The 19,888-nt window shown below is 31.8% G+C and overlaps 1 protein-coding gene across 1 annotated transcript in view; it reads left to right on the top strand.

Moving 5' to 3' along the window:
• Positions 1 to 19,888, top strand: part of LOC109537874 (apolipophorins) — a 126,854-nt gene that overhangs the window by 57,818 nt on the left and 49,148 nt on the right. The window contains exons 19-33 of the mRNA XM_019904796.2: positions 513 to 675; positions 733 to 964; positions 1,016 to 1,489; positions 3,395 to 3,592; positions 4,626 to 4,901; positions 7,076 to 7,228; positions 7,785 to 7,988; positions 10,383 to 10,538; positions 12,549 to 12,787; positions 13,215 to 13,527; positions 13,638 to 13,774; positions 16,206 to 16,442; positions 16,516 to 16,714; positions 16,858 to 17,060; positions 17,400 to 17,549. Of these exons, the coding sequence (XP_019760355.2) occupies positions 513 to 675; positions 733 to 964; positions 1,016 to 1,489; positions 3,395 to 3,592; positions 4,626 to 4,901; positions 7,076 to 7,228; positions 7,785 to 7,988; positions 10,383 to 10,538; positions 12,549 to 12,787; positions 13,215 to 13,527; positions 13,638 to 13,774; positions 16,206 to 16,442; positions 16,516 to 16,714; positions 16,858 to 17,060; positions 17,400 to 17,549 (3,334 nt within the window). The remainder of the gene's footprint in view (positions 1 to 512; positions 676 to 732; positions 965 to 1,015; positions 1,490 to 3,394; positions 3,593 to 4,625; positions 4,902 to 7,075; positions 7,229 to 7,784; positions 7,989 to 10,382; positions 10,539 to 12,548; positions 12,788 to 13,214; positions 13,528 to 13,637; positions 13,775 to 16,205; positions 16,443 to 16,515; positions 16,715 to 16,857; positions 17,061 to 17,399; positions 17,550 to 19,888) is intronic.

Raw genomic sequence — 19,888 nt, 5'->3', positions numbered from 1 at the left:
TCTAATTCGTATTTTTTGACAATATAATTCATAAAAGAATGTCCGATGCACCCACCCTACCATTCCAAATTTATCCGTTTTTAACACATGTCATGCTCTGAGGATAGTAAAAAGACTGATCAGTAGGCAGTTATTTAAAAAAAATCAAATGAAATCATATCCATTTAATTGCTTGTATTATTTGAACCTAACAACATACACTATTAGTCTATCCAAAACTAAATAGTTTTCGATAGATTCGAAATCGAAGCCCCCAAATAAAATCAATTCAATTTGCAATATCTGAGAATTTATTTCAAAAAGTTTCAATTAAGAAAGTATATGTATGATTGACTTCACCGCACATTTAATGTTGAACATCCCCCGAAGTTGATTTGACCAAAAAATGTACCTTAAAAACCAAAATCGAATTGTCATGTAACGGTATTAAAAGCCGGTATTATTAAATAAAACCGCACATTTTCTCAAAGGAGGTTGCAAGGAAAATAAATTAAATAAACTTTCTGTTTTAGAGGGTCACATCGATATGCTGGCTACTATCTCTTGGGATGACGGCAAATCATTTGCAGTTAACCTGAACGTTAAATACCAATTCGAAAACGAAGTGTTTTTTGAAATATCTTCTCGATTGAACACTCCACTGGATTCGCTAAAAAATATGAAGCTTTACGGGATGTACGTTCCGAATGTATTTCGCCAAAACACAGTTTCTATAGTTTAGTTCTTTTATAGTTTTGAGCACTTAGAAAACAAGTACAGCTTAAACGGGGCGCTAACCTGGAACCCTAGACAAAAAGTGTCTATCAACCTATTTGGCGATCATTCTTCAGATGGTAGTGATGTAAATTTTGATTGTAGATATAGTTGTTCATTGCAGAGCACTTTGGGACATATCCCAAATGTTAATGCTACAATTAAACATTCGCAAAACTACACCGACTATAAATCCCTTATTTATTTGATGGTATGTATATTTGGAGAATGCTTCTAATGAGTAAAATTTACATTTTTGTAGTACAATCCTGACTTTATTATCGATGTGGATAGCTACTGGCAACACCAAACTAACGAACATTTCTCAAATCTATCAGGAACTGTTAACACTCTTACGCCATTTAAAGGTTTAGAAAAGGGCATTCTTGTTACTAAAATATTTTACACAGAAGACAAACATTTGCGAGGAGTGGCAGAAATCGATTTAGACCATAAAAAAATGTTAGTTGCCATGGAAGGCAAATTTAGAAAACTCATGGACAGCATGTTTATTGCAAATATTAGCACCACGGAAGAAAAGTATCAATGTCAGTTCAAAATATCAAAGAAGGACCGACACTTCGTTGCACTAATCACGTATCCTGATGGAAATCTGGGAACAGAAGTGCTATTTGCCCTAAACGATTTAATCGATTTTGATGTGAAGATTTTCTTGGCCACACCCATCGAATTTTTACAAAAGGTTTTAATTGTCGCTAAGCTGCACACAGGAAAGGTGAGTATTTCCGCAAGCTTATTTATTCCCTTAAACGAACAAAAATTCAATTCAATTTTAAATTCTGAGCAGATATCAGGTTGGTTAGATTTTATTGTGTTATTGGCCGTTAAGAATAGGACTTTTAAATTCGGTTTGGTAATTTATGTCCATACTTCATTGTGGATTCATTATTTGATTGATTGCTTTAGTAATGGATATTTTTTGAACTTAAGCAATAATAAAAATGCTAATTAGCCCAAATGTTTGACATGAAAAACACAAACTTTTTTTCAAGGACAATGTAATATGTAACATGTACTAAGTCTTACTAAGCAAAATAATTTTATTAAACATAAGCAAATTATTTAACATTTTTACCCTTGCTAAGCATTGTAAAAATTTCGTCCTCAGCAAGTAAATACATTATATTTAATTTGTCACCTATCCGAAAACATTAAATCTAATAAACATATTGATACGGTGTATTAAATAAGGCGATACCCTAATATCACTTACAAAATGAACAGAATAGATCTTAGTGAATCTTAGTTTATTTTCAATCTGCTCTCATTCTAGCAATATTACGCATTTTCAAAGGTAAGTCTATCAAATGGTCTCTGTAAATGTGTTTTTAATTGACTTAACAGAAGTATGTTTACCTCGTGAACTTTCGACAAGCATTTAGTTTGAGTATGTGACTTCATGTGTGTCGAAAACATGTTTAATGAAAAGTTCATATAAATAATTATACCCTTACATTAATTACACATAAAGCATCAACTTTTGCTTAAGAGCAGATGTCATTAAACATGAAATATTCTCATCCAAAAAATATTGTCTGGAAAATATACAAATGGTCTCAAATTGATTATAGGCGATTTTATAGAATTAATTTAAGAATGCATGTAGGAAGTTAAAATGAACAAAGTAGGCTTAAACTGGGTGTCCCGAAATTGTTGCTCAACAATGATAGGGCGTACAGAAGACCCGAAAATAAAGTCAGTACTTCATACAAAAAAATTTCCGATGTGACTTCCTTATGGAATTATGGGTCCTCAAAGTAACAAGTTGAAAAATAAAATTTGTTCTTAATTATTACACCGTTTATTAGCCGTTCGTGCAATTTTTATAGCAAGCTAATAGATAGACCCATTTTTGTGCTTCAGAAAAGGAGTACCTTGTTGATGCTCTGGATATCTCTTACGGCTTTTGAAATAAAACACTTTTTGTAACTTGTAGCGATAAAAATAATGCTATTAAAAGTAATACGTATGTGAAAACTAATTTTGGCAGCACATTTTAAATGTGTATTCATTATAAAAGTAAATTTTGACCGTACCTGTATAATAACAAGATTTCGCAAAAATTTCCAATTAAAAAAAACGGGTATCTATGAGCTGCTTTTGCTTCAAAAATTCCACAAAAACAGCTAATAAACGATGTCAATAAAAAACAAATTTTAATTTGTCACATTTAAGACGCATAATTGCACAAGGAAGCCAGATCGGAATTTTTGTTTGTACGAAGTACTCGTCTTACTTTCAGGTTTTCTGTTGGCCCTATCCTTCTTGACCAACAAATTTGGGACGCCCTGTATATAAAATTAAATTTTCATTTATTTAAGATATACTTTGATGCTACTAAATTGTATCGGAATATGTTGCTTGCTTTGACTTCCTAAACCATATTCTTAAAATATGTTCATTTCCTCCCGACGTACCTTGTGTCTGTAAAACTTAGTAAATTTTTTGAGTGAAAAAGCTGTGTTACAGAAATGATTACTTTCATTACAATTTACTACGCCCCTATACAAGTTACCATCGCTCAGTAGAAACCCGTTGATGTTGAGAATAGTATCTAACGTCTCAATCGTTTCCCTTAGACTTTAGTGAACAAAAAACAACTATTAAATTTACTTTTTAGGCAGATTTCCGAATAGGCTGGAATTCTCTTTTGTTGGGATTTTCCGGGATAGCGCATTATGTTAATATCATTGACTTCCAATACACATACAAGATATACACTCCCATCAAGGATTTCGAGGAGAACGGCTTGGTAGCCAAGCTTATATTCAAAAAAGGCTTAGACTTCGAGACATCTTTGCAGCTATCTCGATATAAGGTAAATGTTTCATGAAATCAAAACATGCATTATGTTAATATTAAACAGGTAACCAAGTACGTATAACATTAAAAGCACCTTGGCTATATATCCCATTAAGCTTCTGACTTGAATAATATTTTCGAAATAGATACTGCACTTATCGATTATTTCAAAGAATGAAGTTTTGTCATGTCGCAGGAAATCCAACATCCTCTCGTATAAATTCATGAGCCGTCTATGTGTGCGGAAATACTTTTCCCAAGGCAGTGTTCTAACGAAATTTTCTTAATAGATTTCCCTTAGTCTGTTTGCTCTAGGTTTAAAACTTTCTCTCTATATTAAGCAAATATTACACCCTTATGTCACGTCTGACGGGGAAGTTAACACATGCAAGTGCTCCCTAAATTAAATAAAATCTGTGCTAAAATGTAAATCAGCTTAGCGCTAATCTACCTATAGAATTTTAGGCATTAAGAGGTGTGCTCGAATCTGCTGAGTAGATCAATCTTGTGCTGAATAAATTTAACATTGTGAATAATTCTAAACTTTTCGTTATAACTATCGAAATGGTCTGTAAATTAAAATAACGGTATTTAAAGTTAATACTTTTCCATTTATACCCAGAATTTGGTAAATTGGAAAACATAAAAAATTTTAAAATTTTTTTCCTAAAGTGATCGGTAATATTATAATCCGCTTTTCTTATTCAGGGCCTTGTCTAGTCTTCTATTTAGTCCCAATCCAAGTTAGCTTGGTGTTCATTATAAATCATACTTATCACAATCCACATTCGGAAAACTACATCTCTGAATTAAACTTACTAAAGTAAGAAAATAAAGCGAACCATTATATTTCTTATAGATATGTTCTCCTCTAATAATCTACTTCCAGGATTCTTTTGAGTTTCTTCTTTCGTAATGGCTGACATTAAAATTGATAGTCAAACGTTGCGAAAACTGCTCTATTTCTTAATAAATTCGAGATGTTGATATGATTTACAGTTTTGGAAGGCAATTAGCAACTCGCTGACAATCTAATTATTTTTTTGTAGTTGGGTGTGAAATTAATAGGAAAACCGAAACCAAAACCATTAAAGGAATTGGGAATTAATGTTAGAGACGTATATTATTCCAAAGTTAGTCACCGCAACAGTGACAAAGATGACGATTTCCTGAGTTTCGAAGGTTTAATTGAAGTAGACGCAATTATATATCCTACAATCAAAGGTCAACTGGAAATAGACCAAAAGGGTCCAGTTTATGTACTCCAATCAAAAGTTCTTCTGCCACATGGAGCAGCCACTATATTTGATGAATTTCAATATATCGTAAGTATTTCATTTATTTATTGTTGAATTGGATCGTATACGAAAAAAATGAATAACCCACAACTGCGTTTTTAACCAATGTATTTTAAAGTCATCTACATTTGAATAATATCCATTCAATTCTGAAAATTTTCGGAATGTACTTCAATGATTGAAGTAAGAATGTGGTTACACTGCTCGCAGTAATAATTATTTTATTCTAGTCTGAATAATTTATCACACAGAGTACCTACCCGTTATATTAGAGTCCCATAAAATGTATATCGTTATTGCAGTCAATTAATACACAGTCGTTTCAACGAGCTAAAATTTATTATGTATAAATTTCCATGGATCGGTTCTTTGCGAAAATTGTCTATCGTTTAAAATTAAAATTAAAATTTGAAAATGTGTTCCTATCATTCTATTATAAAAGATGGTAATTGAAGCCAAATTTTTCGAATAGTTAGAGCCAGTTTTTAGTGTCGTGTTACACGAGTGTAGATATTTAAATATTTTTTTTAAAGGGAGATGTAAAACAATTTTTGATTGCCTCCATTTTATTGAAGAAAGTATTTTATGTAATATATGTAAGATAAATCTGCATTCATACAAATAAAAATTTCAGACAAATGTGTTAACTAAAAATATTTTTAAAACGTCTCACATTTTGAAGTAAAAGCTGAAAAAATTGAGTTCCTGTTTTTCTTTAAATTTCATTTCTGAGTATGATCATAAAGTCAATATAGAGTGAACGATTCTTGATCGAATACAAATATACAGGGTAAATGATAATCGAATGATGCTATCGTCCTCGCTTTATTTTGTTGGAAACCTTTGTGTTTCATTACATATTGTAACAAAAGCAATTTAATTTCAAGTAAATTTACATTTCAGTAAATTAATAAAAGTATTACATTCTACACGACATTAATTTGAAGCTTAACTAAAAAAATACAGATATTTAGTTTAAAATTTTTCAATAACATAGTATAATAGTCGCTTTATATATAGTAACTTTATATATATTCAATAACATTATATAATAGTCGCTTGTTATGTAACTGACCAAAATAATAATACGATTACTTCGGCAATTAAATGTCGTTAAAAAATTTGAAATACAAACCAGAGATTTCCATTAAAAAAAAGTGATGGTCGTCACGCTTTTCCAGTTGATATTTGTGTCCGAGCCGAGCCTAAAGTCGACGATTTTTTCGATTTTAACAAAAATCGGATGTTTACCTCAGGATCTAATAGTCTCTATCCACCCATTCAGTATTCCATACGGTATATTTTCAATTGAATAAAATTTAAAACCCCGCTCTAAAATGTGATATACTGGGATGATTATCTGTAATACCGTATTAAAAAATATCTCTAAACAAATCGATTCTTCGTTGATATTTTCGTAAGAATGGTCTCTTGGCAATTTATATTTATTTATGTGCTCAAATAAATACTTTATTACAAGGGCACGACTCATCACCGGAGTCAGACCTTTTAGGCAAAGATACATTGGCACTATCAAAATTATTAGGCTTTGACGATCTTTCGCTCGAAAACCTACAGTCCAGTTTTAGCTTTCTTGCGAAGCAACTCGGAGGATGTAGTCACTAGCTCTTGCGAAATGTCGGGATGAAATTATCTTCCACGATGGTCTGAAAGGCCGCAAAACTCACCAGTTTTATATACTGCATGAATTCCAACTTTTACCATAATAATGAAGCATTTATTAGGTCACTTCTCAAAGCTTAAATAGGTACAGATTGAGAAAACGGAAATGCAAACGATATACAATTTTTTAGAGCGGATAACTCACCACTAGACCACAAATGTTTTTTAAAGTACAAGAGATTTGAAACTTTCTTTTGTTCAATAAACTAAGTTCTTGTTTTTTTCGCTCAATGAATTGACTTTAAAGTGTTTCAACAATTAAATTCCCGAACAACATTTTCTTATAGTTCAAGTAATTGTACTGCAATTCCCAACTTAACCGAGCTGCTATAAATTCGAGCATTCACTCAGGATAAAATAATATTGAAAATGTTTTCTGGATAGTTGAGAATTCAAGTCAGGCTTCTCAAAAGCTTGGTTATGTTTGGCTTCCTCGACATACTCCAGTAAAAATTCCATTATATATTTGATACGTTTGGATTTCCAGAAATTTTCAGGAGATTGCGTTTTTTTTTCAGGATGTTCTGTCCATGGCCAATACTTTACGAATTATTACTCCATATAAAACTTTTAATAGCATTCACTCGGATTTTAAACTACAATTTGTGCAGAACAGTCATTATATGTTCAATCTTGGATTGGGTTATAAAAATGATTCCACACCGATAACGGTAAGTTTCATGTGGTTATATCTATTGGTCATATAATATTATTTTTTAAATATACATTTGAATACCTAGAGGGTGTATATATAAATGACATGGTTTAAAAGCGAACTCAAGATAGTTCTCCAAGTTACTATAATCGCATTTAAATAGTTTAACTAGATAAAAGTTATGAAACTGATTAATAGCAAGACAGCAGCGAAAACAACAATTTTGGATAGATTTGGAAAATTGATTTTCTAATAGCACAAGCAATTGATTGGCAATGATTTCGCATAATTGATAACAGCATTAATCCGAAGTGTAATATAATAATTGTGCTTAGTAATTTTCATAGTTGAATTCAAATTGGACTTTCCAGGTATTTTAAATAGCTCTTATAAATAAAGCCAAACATGGTTTGTTCGTGAGATTTGTCAGTTGCAGCAAGCATGCTTGTAGCTCGAAAACATGTTTTTTTAATCAGTCAATAATCATTTTAAGATTCTTTAATAATGAAGATTTAATTTTATAAAAGAAATTATTAATTAGCTTGTTTAATTATGATGAGTATATTTTTCAGACTGGTATTTTGGTGGAATATAACGTAGACCGGCGAGATATTAGCGATAGAAACTATAACGTTACGCTAGACGTAAATACGCCCTTTAAAGCTTTTCCAAAGTTGAAATTGTTTGGGGCTTTTGAAACCGAGGAGAATTTTTATCGCACCAAGCTATTATTCACAACAAATAGGAGTGATATATCTCTGGATGCCACCACGGAAGTAAGAAATTAAATAAACGCTTTGACTTTTAAATTGAATAGCTTTATTATACAGTGTGTTAATATAGGGAGGAAACGTCGTAAAAAGGACTTGCCGGTAAAATCCATTAAATACTAAGTTGTGAATTAATTCATCATTCATATAGAAAAAGTTAGATAGCAGCTTTTCAATAGGTTCAGAAAATATTTTCCCGAACATTTTCTTTGTATTTTAGAACACAAAATCAAACTGTCTTTTTCAATTTAAATCCGGAAATCCGCCTTTTGGAGGGATTTCGAGACCTAAAATATTTTATTCAACTGTTGTTAGTTATCACTCCAGACAGTTGAGTGGTTATATTATGGCTCCCTAAAGACCCTACTTTACCGCAGCTCTGGTTCGATTGCCTGCCAGAGATGACATTGTTCACTACACCGCCGTTCCAGTTTCTTTGCTCTCAAAACTTTCTAAGTTCTAATTTATTGTGCAAGTTTATGGAGACGTATATTAATGTCATCGATAAAAAGCTAGTTATCCGATTTGCAGTTTTTATATTCTTCGTTCATTTTGAATTATTAAAATACAAAAATTGTCTCCCTAAGTTTTTGCTTGTAAGATGAAAATATCAGTTTCTAACTAGACACTCAAGTCAACTTGTGAAGATATTCCATATTTCATTTATTATAAACTGAATTTCTGTTTTACCCATACTGTTGGTTAATTGTTGGTCATTTTCGAATATAGTTAACATATTAGAGAACAGGAGGACATTATTTTAATTGATTTTGACTCGCTCTGAATATATGATTCTACAGAATATATTTCATTATGATTTTGCTACCTATTTTCTTTAACAGTATTGGAATACCTTTGGTTGCAATGTTTTGGCTTCTTGGTCATTGGAAGTTTTCATTGTGCGCTTTGGGAATCCATATACATTTATCTCGTAGGATGCTTAAGGAGAAAATGTCGCATGCAAATGAATTGAGATTGCACCAATATTGCATATTTCTGCACACACTTAAAAGCAAATATAATAAGTAATGCGAACCAAAAATGTTCCATGTAATTTGTCGCTAGTTTGTGTAAAGGAGTTTGATAGCATAAATAAAATATTTATTGAAAGTTAAAAGATTTGTTATGAATACGTTTATTTTATTGCAATTAAACCCGGTACATTTTTTTCTGCTCTGTCATAAAGACGTTCGACAATCCTATTTTGGCCGATACTGAATTAAAATTTAATTCTGAATTGTTAATTGCATGTGTTGGTTTCTTATATACGACGCTTTCGAAAAGTTGCGATCGATGTTTCAAATGCTAGTTTCCCACTTAGAGCGCGCTTTAGATTCTGTTCGCCTCTCTTCAAAGTCGTGCATTTTTGGTTGATCGAATATAAATTTATCTTACGCTGCCATTACATTCTTCATTCTTTCTACCGTTATATTGCGTATAAGCCGCGCGTTTGTTGGTTTTGCCTGCTTTTGGCTTGTAGAACTTGGAAAAAGTTAGAAACGTTTATTCGGAAATTATTTTCTATACTGGCCATTTCCAAAATGTTATGTCGAAATTTTAATATATATGACAAGCCTCTCAATACAAGCTGACTCACCTTGTTAATAAACCTTCTTTTAACCTATAGAGTTTCTTTGAATGTTGCATTGAAAAAGAAACAGCATACGCTTGGGTTCACAATACGGGATCAATAAGAATTCAATGTAATGCCCATATCTTGAATAATCTTTATTTGCTTTTTATATTTGCAACTTTTGGTGTCAGGCAGGTGAACGGTTTCGGCTTACATATTTCAAATAGAGTGCCTTTGGAACCTAAGGTTAATGTTACAAATTTTAACAATTTCGATGGGGCTATGTTTTATGGCAGATGATGTTTAGCTGAAAAGGTTAGAGTAGAACTTTTCTGTATATGTACCTAATCCGACTGTGGGTAATAAATATCAAACGTTGAAATGCAATTGGTACCTATATTAGATCCCATTGATTTTGTTGTGAAGATCGTAAGAACAATTTTAATAAGCAGAACTCAAAGAGATGCTGAACGAACACAGGCAATATAATTTACTGCGTAAGAGGCACTCTTATCTTCTCAGCGTTAACAAATGTATTTATTATATTTTTTCTTTTAAAAGGTTAAATCCATTCAGTTTGCCTTATTGTTGTATTTTATGAATATTGTAAGTATTGTACAGCGCTTTCTGATGCTCATAGTTTCGATCGAGCTTAATAGGTCTACTAACGGGGTTTATATTGCCTAATAAATACATCCTCAAAAAAACCCTTTACTAAGCTGAAGTGTCCCGAATTCATCCCAACCATATAGAACTTCTAAATTAGCTGACGTGTTGTTTTTTTATTATTTGAAATCTTTCGATGTCGACAAAACGTTTGATTTTAGACTGATGGTGGCTGGTTAGGACTAACTTCAGAGTTTCACGCAATAACTCCACTATTCAAATTGCCGCAATCCCAGCTCAGCCTTACCAAATTAACGGACTCTTCAGACAACTATTTTGAGGTTCGGCTCAAGGTTCCAGAAAAACTTAAGTCTGAGGTAAGTTTCAGCTTAGAATTTCAAAGAAGCACTCATGGATAATTTCTGTTGAAATTGATTTTGAAGTTTCGATGACCCAAACCACATAAAGAAGTTGAGTTAATCAAGTAAAGAAGGAAAATTTAACAAACACGGAAAATGAAAGGTTTTTAAAAAGCTATTAATAAAGCCAAAATAAGGGTATTTTTTTAAATTACTGGTTTATAACAATCCTTAGCGCTACATTGATCTGAAAGCATATTTTTATTTACTAGCATATTATTATTATAGCCAACATACAACTTGGACCGAACGCGCAAAAGACAATTTCCGGGAAACAAACACTTTCAAACAATTTTCTGATATAATAACGATTTTTTAAATTACGACACTTTAAGTTTGATATAGTTAACATCTCGTCAATTTGCTCTATTTGAATTACTGATAAAATCAAAGAACTAAAATGAAAGAAGCCCATATAAAAGCGGTAGCAAAGTCTATAATTTATTAACATTCCAAAATATATTTTACGCCATATCTGTGAAATGTTGTTAAGTAGCAAACATCAATTAATTTTCGCAAAAAATATTATTATATTTATTTGTCAATATATTATTTTTTGCCTGACTGACTGACATTGACGCTCACTGACACGTTTATACAAAATCAAATAGCTCCCAGATTGGACAAAATTAATTACAGTTAGTAGTATTTTCGTGTAATGATTTATTCAGCAATTGTGGAAAAGCACCTGTAATGATGCTTTCGTCATCAGAAAATCTGTGAACGTGGCAATTTTTCACGTTTCCGCATCAATGATTTTCCTCTCCGTTGGACACAATTCGATATAAATACTCCATAAGAATACGTAAAGATCATTATTTACCGAAACGTTTTACTGCGAACTACCTCAAGATGTATCAACTTATGCCACTCATTAGTGTATTTAGCTCTGGATGATATTTGAGACTACTGGATGTCAAGTCATTGTTGGCGGCAGCAAGAAGTTCTCCTTTGTTCGATCGAGTTGTCAAAGGAGACCCCGTTTTGAGCAAGAAGCTTCAAAATACTCTCCGAATAGAACAGCAAGAAATTATGGAACGGTTAACCAGGCCTGGAATGGCTGCCAGCATTAGCAGAGATGAGCATGCCATGCTGTTTGGTACTAATAGACAGAAGATTGTAACAATTGCCAAAAGCAAGTATTCGCTTAGGCAAGTAAAGGCATACCAGAAGCAAAAGGAGGACGCAAGACGTAAAGCCAGGACGACAACGACTGATACTGCAAGGTTTAATCCATACCGAATATAGAAATTTATATGTAAAAATAATATATTGACAAATACATATTTATTTTGATTGGACTCTCGCTTTCGAATACATTTTTGCTGCGAATTAGAATCGCAAACACCAGATGAATAAATGTTCGCTGTACCCTCAATATCATAAAGCTGACACTCAACTAAAATGTTCTATGCAATCGAAGTAGCCAAGAATTAAATATATCTGTTTTTGATCTTGAGATAATATGATCTGGTTTGAAAAAATGTTACTTCAGGGCCGCAATAGATATCAGTGATACGCGATACTTCAATATTTCGATATTCGATTTGAAAAATAAAGAAAGCAATACTTGCAAACGGATATTTACAGTTTTTTGTAAGATATTTTATTAAACCAATTTTTAAGCAAATTTAAAATACAAAAAGATATTTTTTATGTTCATATTTCAACATCGGATAGACATCTAAATTAAATTAATAATCTACATTTAAATGACTGAACTTAATGAATTCTGCATTGGAGATTAGTAATTTTAAAAATACCATCTGATCGAGCGTACTATATCAATGGACATACTAAATATACTCTTACAAACAAGAATCTATCTATTTTTCCAACTGATAAAAAGTAGAAGGAACGTATGAAAGCAATCCATCTTGAAGAAACTGTTTTTCTAAGTTTCTGTCATATGTTCGAAATTTATTCGTCTATAAATTATCCGATCGAATACAAGCCCGATGTTTGCAGGTATATTTTAGAACTTCTTGGCTCTTCAAAGCTCCAAGGGAGTTTAGGACCATATTAGAACTCGAAACTCCATTTACGGGACTTGAAAATACTAAGGCAGGTGTAGATTTCATGGCGATGGAAGATAAAACAACTTTGTCGGCATACCTCCACCTTAATCCTATCGAAGCAGAGGTGAATTCAACGTTTGAAAATAATGTCCTAATTAGCAATTCGTTAATTAAATTTAATGAAAACATGTAAGTATTTAAGAAATTTTTTTGTTGAACATTTACAGTTATTCTCTGGTGTAAAAACTTGATTGAAATTCCCACAGGTAAAATTTAACTACTTAAAAAATATTAAAGCAAAGCCGAGCTGGAAATTTGTTTGAGCTAAAATTCCATTATGAGCGTTCAGTTAGTTGGAAAGATTAGAATCTTTATATTTGGCTCGAGCTTTTTATACGGACTGTGCTGTGACACTGATTGCAATTCAGCTTGTCTGCTAAAAAGTGGTCTATTCGTTATTTAATAAGGTCATGCGATTTGCGGTTTAGTGCTTTTTGAAAGTTATTTAGGAAGTTAAGTTGGCTTATGTGATTATTACGTGCCCAAACCCAATGACCAAACGAAAAATTGTCATTGTTTCGTATATTTTAATCAGCGCATTTACTTTACTTTTCAGATTTCCACTAAATGTAAATTGTAAGGTTTTGACTCCGGCTCCAAATAGGCTTGAGCTTAATGGAACTTTATTACTTAGAGATGAAGTATTTGGAATAAATGGAAACGTAGATCTTATAGGAAGTTTACCACTACAAGTTTTAATCACTCTTATCCCGCAAGCTAATAGTGTTCCTTCGACTTTTCAATACAATATTGAAACAACTCTAAATGGCTATGGATTAGTTGGATCTCTCAGTTATTCCAATAGATTGACCCATTTTAGCGGCAATGCAAAAGCGAACGATAAACTAAACTGGGAAATACGTTTCAAGGTAATCAAATCAGGGAACTTTCCTTCTGTAAAATCTGTAAAATTATTATTAGTTTATTCTAGTTTAATTGTACGGTTCATTTGCTTTTAAAATATTCATTTTTTTTATAGGTTGATCCACCCAATCCTGACCAGACGTTTCTGCTTCATGCAGTGGCTAATTCAGCAACAGATATTATGCACTTGGACATTGAATGTCAATCGAATATTCCCCAACTGGAGCATCCCAGATTCGGTTTAACCTACAGGTAAGAAGGCGCGTGACTTCTTGTAACTGATGTAAAATATTAATTTGTCATACTAAGAGAAATTATGTTGGCAATCGAACAAAGCTGCGGAGAAAAAATTCGAAAGAACGTTCAAAAATATTTTTAATCACTTCCATCAACAAAGCAAACATTGCTACTATTTCACTTTGCGCTATTGAAATGATATTTCCATATCCGTGGCGCGTATGCAAATTTTTAATTATTTTTCCATTTGATAACAATTGAAGATAAATGTTCTTATGAATTTTAACTACCAATTTCGTTTAGATTTCAATTAATTTTCCTTCATTTTGGTATTGTTTAAGACCGGAAAGAGAATTAAACCGCGTTTGGAATTCCATTGTGCAAAACTGCGAATTTTTATGCAAAATCAATCTCACTTCAGATAAATCGAGCTTTGTATCTTTTAATACGCAAGTAATTATTTAAGACACCCTAATATATTTTATTGAAAACTTTCGGAATAATTGAATTGCTTTTATCGAAGAATAAAGGCATTTAAGACTTGATTTTTAATTGTTATATTTGACCTCGTTTATAAACCCCAACGCAATGTTATAAATGTTTTTAAATTTTTAATCGGTTTAATTTATAATACTACACATTCAACTCGTCTTTTCGCACATATATAAGCATTATTAAACTAAATATGACTTTTGAACGTTAGGTAGGTAATGCTTAATAATACTAGTTGGACGTTGGACACTATGTGAATTCAATTTTCCCGTTAATCTATTTGATATACGAAGTACTTTTTAAATAAAATGTTTTGTTTGTTGTATGTTTCTTTTTCAAGCAATTTACAAATTAGTTCCTTCTTCGGACTTAAACTATTAGTTAAAACTTTCAGTCAACTTATGATTTTGGTAATGATATGGAAAGTCCGAAACTATGGTTTTCATATAAAAAAAATAATCGAAAAGTTCGGTAACCTTATAACGCTTTTCATAAAATCGATAAAAAAGGTTATTTTTGTGGCTATTTGCTTAATGATTTTCGGACAGGCCATTATTATTGGAACGGGGTTTGTTTACCGCATAAAAGCTTGATTTATTTCTACCTAGAGACCACCAAATGACAACTTTAAAATGATACCTGTAGCTCGTAATAAATAAAATTTGTTTGACGTTTATTTTAGGGTGATAAATTGTGTTGAATTTAATGCTATATCCTTTGGCTTATCATGTTTCACTTTGTTGCAGGAGAAACTATGTTTCTGTTGTTGCAATTTTAGCTTTTTCAGCTGTTGAAATTGTCTAATTTTTTGGCGTACGCTGCACAAAGCAACACGTAGATGGTTTGGTCACTGATTGTTTTAGAATACATTCAGCTAATATGTGTAAAATAGAAATGATCTCCTTAAATGTCGGTACGCGGCAGATTTTCTTATGACTAAATATTCTATATGATTTTTTGTCAAATGTTTTTATTATCATAATAAGTATAAAATCCATTCTTTTTCTAATTGAGCCAATTAACGTCTTAAGGAATATTATCCAAAATTAGAAAACTGAATCAAATAATACATAAAATAATTAAAATTTAATGCCCTATCATAACCTTGTATTGAAATTTGCAAAACTAAAATGAGTATAAATGTTTGTGTGTGCTTTTTGTTCTAACGACGTACCTTTTAACTATGTAAAATATTTGTTAGGTAATAATTAGGTCAACTGCAGCAGTTCTGAATTATTTCATGGAGGTATACACATATGAATGGGCTCCATTAGGAATAGCCGAAATGCTTAGTTTTCATACGATTTCATGCAAATGATGACTGCATACCAAAATTATTACAATTGAAACCTTCAATTGATGTGTTAACGATATAATCACATACAGTGATTGGAATTTTGCATTAAAAATTATCATGTTTTTTCCGTTGTTTCAATTGTTTTTCGTATTTTAACAGCAGGCAGGTTATTTCAACAAACGATTTTAATGATTAAAAAAAATTCTATTAATTGTTACTTATTGTATTTATTTTTGTTGATCCGAACAATATACCAGAAATACAGTGAACGATTTTGGATTTTCTTCCGGGCATAATCGCACAATGTCTAATTATTTGCAAATTACATTATTTAAAGTTTTCTCGAGTATACTGATGCAGCCCATATTCAAACTAAATTGTGGATGTTATGTGCAACTCCCTTTAATTATTTTGTTGTCTTTTATTTTGAAACGCTGAGTAGTAGACTAATTATATTGCGATTGGTTAATGAAAACGTGTTAATTTATTGCAGCATCCCAGTTTGCAAAATTCTTCGTTATTTTTCAAAAATGTTTAGCTGTTTTATCTGAACTCTATGTAAAAACATATGTTTCTATTATGTAGGAAACATTACACTACACGTGTAGTTTTGGTCTTCTTTATTTAAATTTTAATAATACGATTGTTCCATTACAGAGATGAAAAAATTTTGAACAAGCTCGAGGGTTATTTTATCCTTACAAAAGTTAACGGAAGTGCAGATGTAGAGATGACGTGGTTATATTTGGAGGATATGCTATTGAAAGCAAAGGGGAATTACCAGAATCCTTTATACGCGAGTTCATCCCAAGTGGCATTATATTACAAAAATATTGGAAAGGATTTTAGTGAATTAAATACCGGTTGTGACCTGATAATTGATAGATTGTGGCAGTAAGTTAAAATACATCATTTCCCACTGAATTCGCAATTGAAGAGAATCTCGGATTAATGTTTTCTGTTTTAGAGCGGGTGCCAATGTTTTATTTAGACTTCCGGCGAAAAATAACATTAGTCTTGAAGGCCACATTAACATTCCTAATAACGCAAAAGACACTCACAGTGTATTTGGGAAATTGGTTTATGGGACAGGACTCAGCTTTATTGATTATTTGCTTAGATACAAAAGTAGCGAACCTGTGAAAAAATTCGGTCTATTTGGAGAGGTAATGGTTTTATTTACAATTCGCCATATCTTATATCATATATATTTCATCCTTAGCGAGAAAAATCATAGCAAGTTGAAAGTTGCAAATTTCTACCCATTTTTCAAGCTTCTTGTAGCCACTTGATTATATCTATGCTTTAGGTTTCCCTGGAAAACAAGCACAATCTTTCTGGGAATGCTATAATAGAGTGGAATGAAAAGGAATTTCACAATAACGCCAACTTTAAACTACTGGAAAAATCTTTTGATGTTTTGTATAAATTGAAAACACCGAACTATCAGGAAAAACATTTATTTGTTGGCCAATTATCTTATAATGGCACTAATGAAATCCACAACGTAACGTAAGTATGTAACCAAAATCTAACAAAAAAAAACGTTTGTGTCACTTAACTAACACTTAATTTGTGAAAATTATTTATCAATTTCGCGCACTAATTTTGACTCCTAGCAAAGTATTAGTTCATTATTAAGTGAAATAATTCTTCAATATCATCTGCTGATCGGACTGTGTTTGACATATTATTGTTTCGACAAACTTCAAAAGAGTTTAAATTTCTATGCCGTGAAATTCTAAACTTATTTAGCAAATCATCGCGATTTATGGCGAAACGTTTTAATAAAATATAAAAAACTTCATGTTGCTAGTGTTCGAAAATGCAACCAATTTCTCATGTTTTCAGATGCAAAACATTTTATCCGGAGGATTCATCTTTGTTATATGGAACAATAAATTATGTGGAATTAGCGAATATGGTGGGTATGCTCAATATATCCATACCAAACAAATCGCTTAATTTTACGGGAGTCCGTTTTCAATCTGAAACAAACAGGTGAGTACATTAATAAATTTAGAAGTTTATAAGTACATACATACTTTTGACTAATTGCATAATTTGGAAAGGTGATGAAATGCGGATACGGTTTTCTTACTAATATTGTTTCGTTTATTTTCGTTTTTTTTGGTTTGCGCTTTTAAAATTGCCGTTGGATATATTTTTGAATGTTACTGGCCTTCCGGGATTTTAGGACTACCTTTAAATAAGTAACTAGCTGCAAACTTTTCCGTCTAGCGCGTTTTTTGGTATGTAGTGTTTTCCAATCGAAACGATACAGAAAGTTGGTTAAATGGGGAGGTCGTTAAGTTTAAAGTATATCTGACGACTCGGAAAAAGTCATAACTAGAGTCACGCTAACTACACATTTGCCAAAAATAAAATACTTATTAAAATAAGTATGTCGAATATTGTATCAGTCAAAAGAGGAACCACTGAAAATTATCAATAACATCAACCAGAATATTATATTTCAGTTCAGAGATATTTGGCATTTCCCAGATACATGAGAAAACAAGCCTTATATAATCAATACTAATTTTGAGTAGTGAAATTTGTACACCCTAAAATATCAGCATGGCATTTGAGATTTCAGCATATCCATTTTAGGAATGAGGTCAAGCATTTTATCGCTAAACTCTCCAACTATTTCCATACCTACATGATGCGTTCCAGAAAATCATGGTTATTTCATCACTAAACATATATTTTCAGAATTAAAAAAAAAGTTAGCTCAATTTAGGAAAAATGTTACCTTGCGGAGTTTACGTAATTGGGTATTGCAAATGGTTGTAAAACTGTATACGAATACTTTATATCTTTTTAGGCTCATGTTGCCTTTGTTCTAGTAAATCATTTTCTGTGTTCTGTAGAAATTCTGGAATTTACGAACATTATTAACAAGTTCATTGAAGCAATGTGATGGGGGTATGACTGCTTAGGCTATTTCGCTGTGTAGTTCATCTTAATTTGGGATGCACGATAATGTTAGCTTTATAATGTAATTAACAGCATCAGGAACTTGGACTTGCACAATATAATAGTTGAAAAAATATAGTTGGAGAAAGGAAGACTTGTGTGCATATTGTTGCTTTCTTTCATAAAATCATTCTTCAAATCACGTTTTAAAAATTTGCTGGGCAACAAATGCAAGAGCAAAATTTTCCGAAAAAATTCGACTATTAATTTTAGATATGCTCCGTATATGGTAATATCGGAAAGTGGCCCTTAATTATTTTTCCATTTATATTTAAAAAAAAACTATTTAGCTTTTTAGTTGGTCTATTCAGTAACTGTAGTCAAACAGTCAGTAGTGGATTTAAAAATGTATTGCCTTTTCATATAATTTGTCATTGCATGTAATATAATTTGCATCATTTATAATTTTTCTTTTATGGCACTTCTCTTTACGTAGGTATCCAAGCTTTCCGATTTAAGGCGATTCATTATCAAGAGTAATCCCAACGCGGTATTTATATTCCTACTTTATTTTTAGGAGGTGTTTGGTTGGACCCTATTATTTTATTATGTGCACGCAATAGAAACCTAGTTAATTCCGAACACCATTTTCGTGGGTTTTTTTCGAATTTCGCTTGATAAATTATTCGTAGTCCTTTTATCTAATTTCATGCTTTGCCGAGCGCGAAGACTTAAAAAAAAAACAATTTCTTAGATTACGGACTTTATTACAAAACTATGTTCGTACACGACAGTTAATTGAATAAAGACTATGTCCGCCGGTTGGCACTACTATTTATATTATTCTCCTATCTCTAATAAAGTTAACTCAGCATAGTGTCATGGGTGTGCTGATCTCGTAGTTCTATACTGGGGCATCACTGTGTAGGAATATATAACTCCTCCACCCTTAGAGCAAAATTCTGGGGTTGGCCTCAGAATTTGGTGTTCTTTCTCTGATGATTGGTTTCGGGTCGTCTGGCTTGCTGCACCTTTTTCTATAAAACTTATATGCAACAAACAAAATTATTAGTATTAGAATGATGTAAATTAAGATTGACCATCCGTCAATATGTTGAAATGTTATTAATTCTGTTTCAGATAAATTAATTTTTTGTTTGCTTATTTCTAAAGCACTTCTAACTGCACTTATTTCGTTCAAGTCTAAATTGTCCAATGTTAAAGGTTTGAATTCTTCTGGGTCTTCTCGTGTGAAATTAATAAAGTCTGTTTTTGGTAGAGCAATGTTTTCATATTTCTGCACGACATTTCCGAGATTTCGTAAAATATTGTTTCTAATTTTTAGTTCACAATTTTCGTTTAGTTCGATTAAGAAAGTTCCTTTTAATGGAATGTTTTCTTTGTTGTTCCCGCACTTT

Source organism: Dendroctonus ponderosae, unplaced genomic scaffold, assembly GCF_020466585.1.
Source record: "Dendroctonus ponderosae isolate FM_Combo_2020 unplaced genomic scaffold, Dpon_F_20191213v2 Dpon_F_20191213_1, whole genome shotgun sequence".
NCBI lineage: Eukaryota > Metazoa > Arthropoda > Insecta > Coleoptera > Curculionidae > Dendroctonus > Dendroctonus ponderosae.
This window is presented reverse-complemented; position numbering and strand designations above follow the sequence as displayed.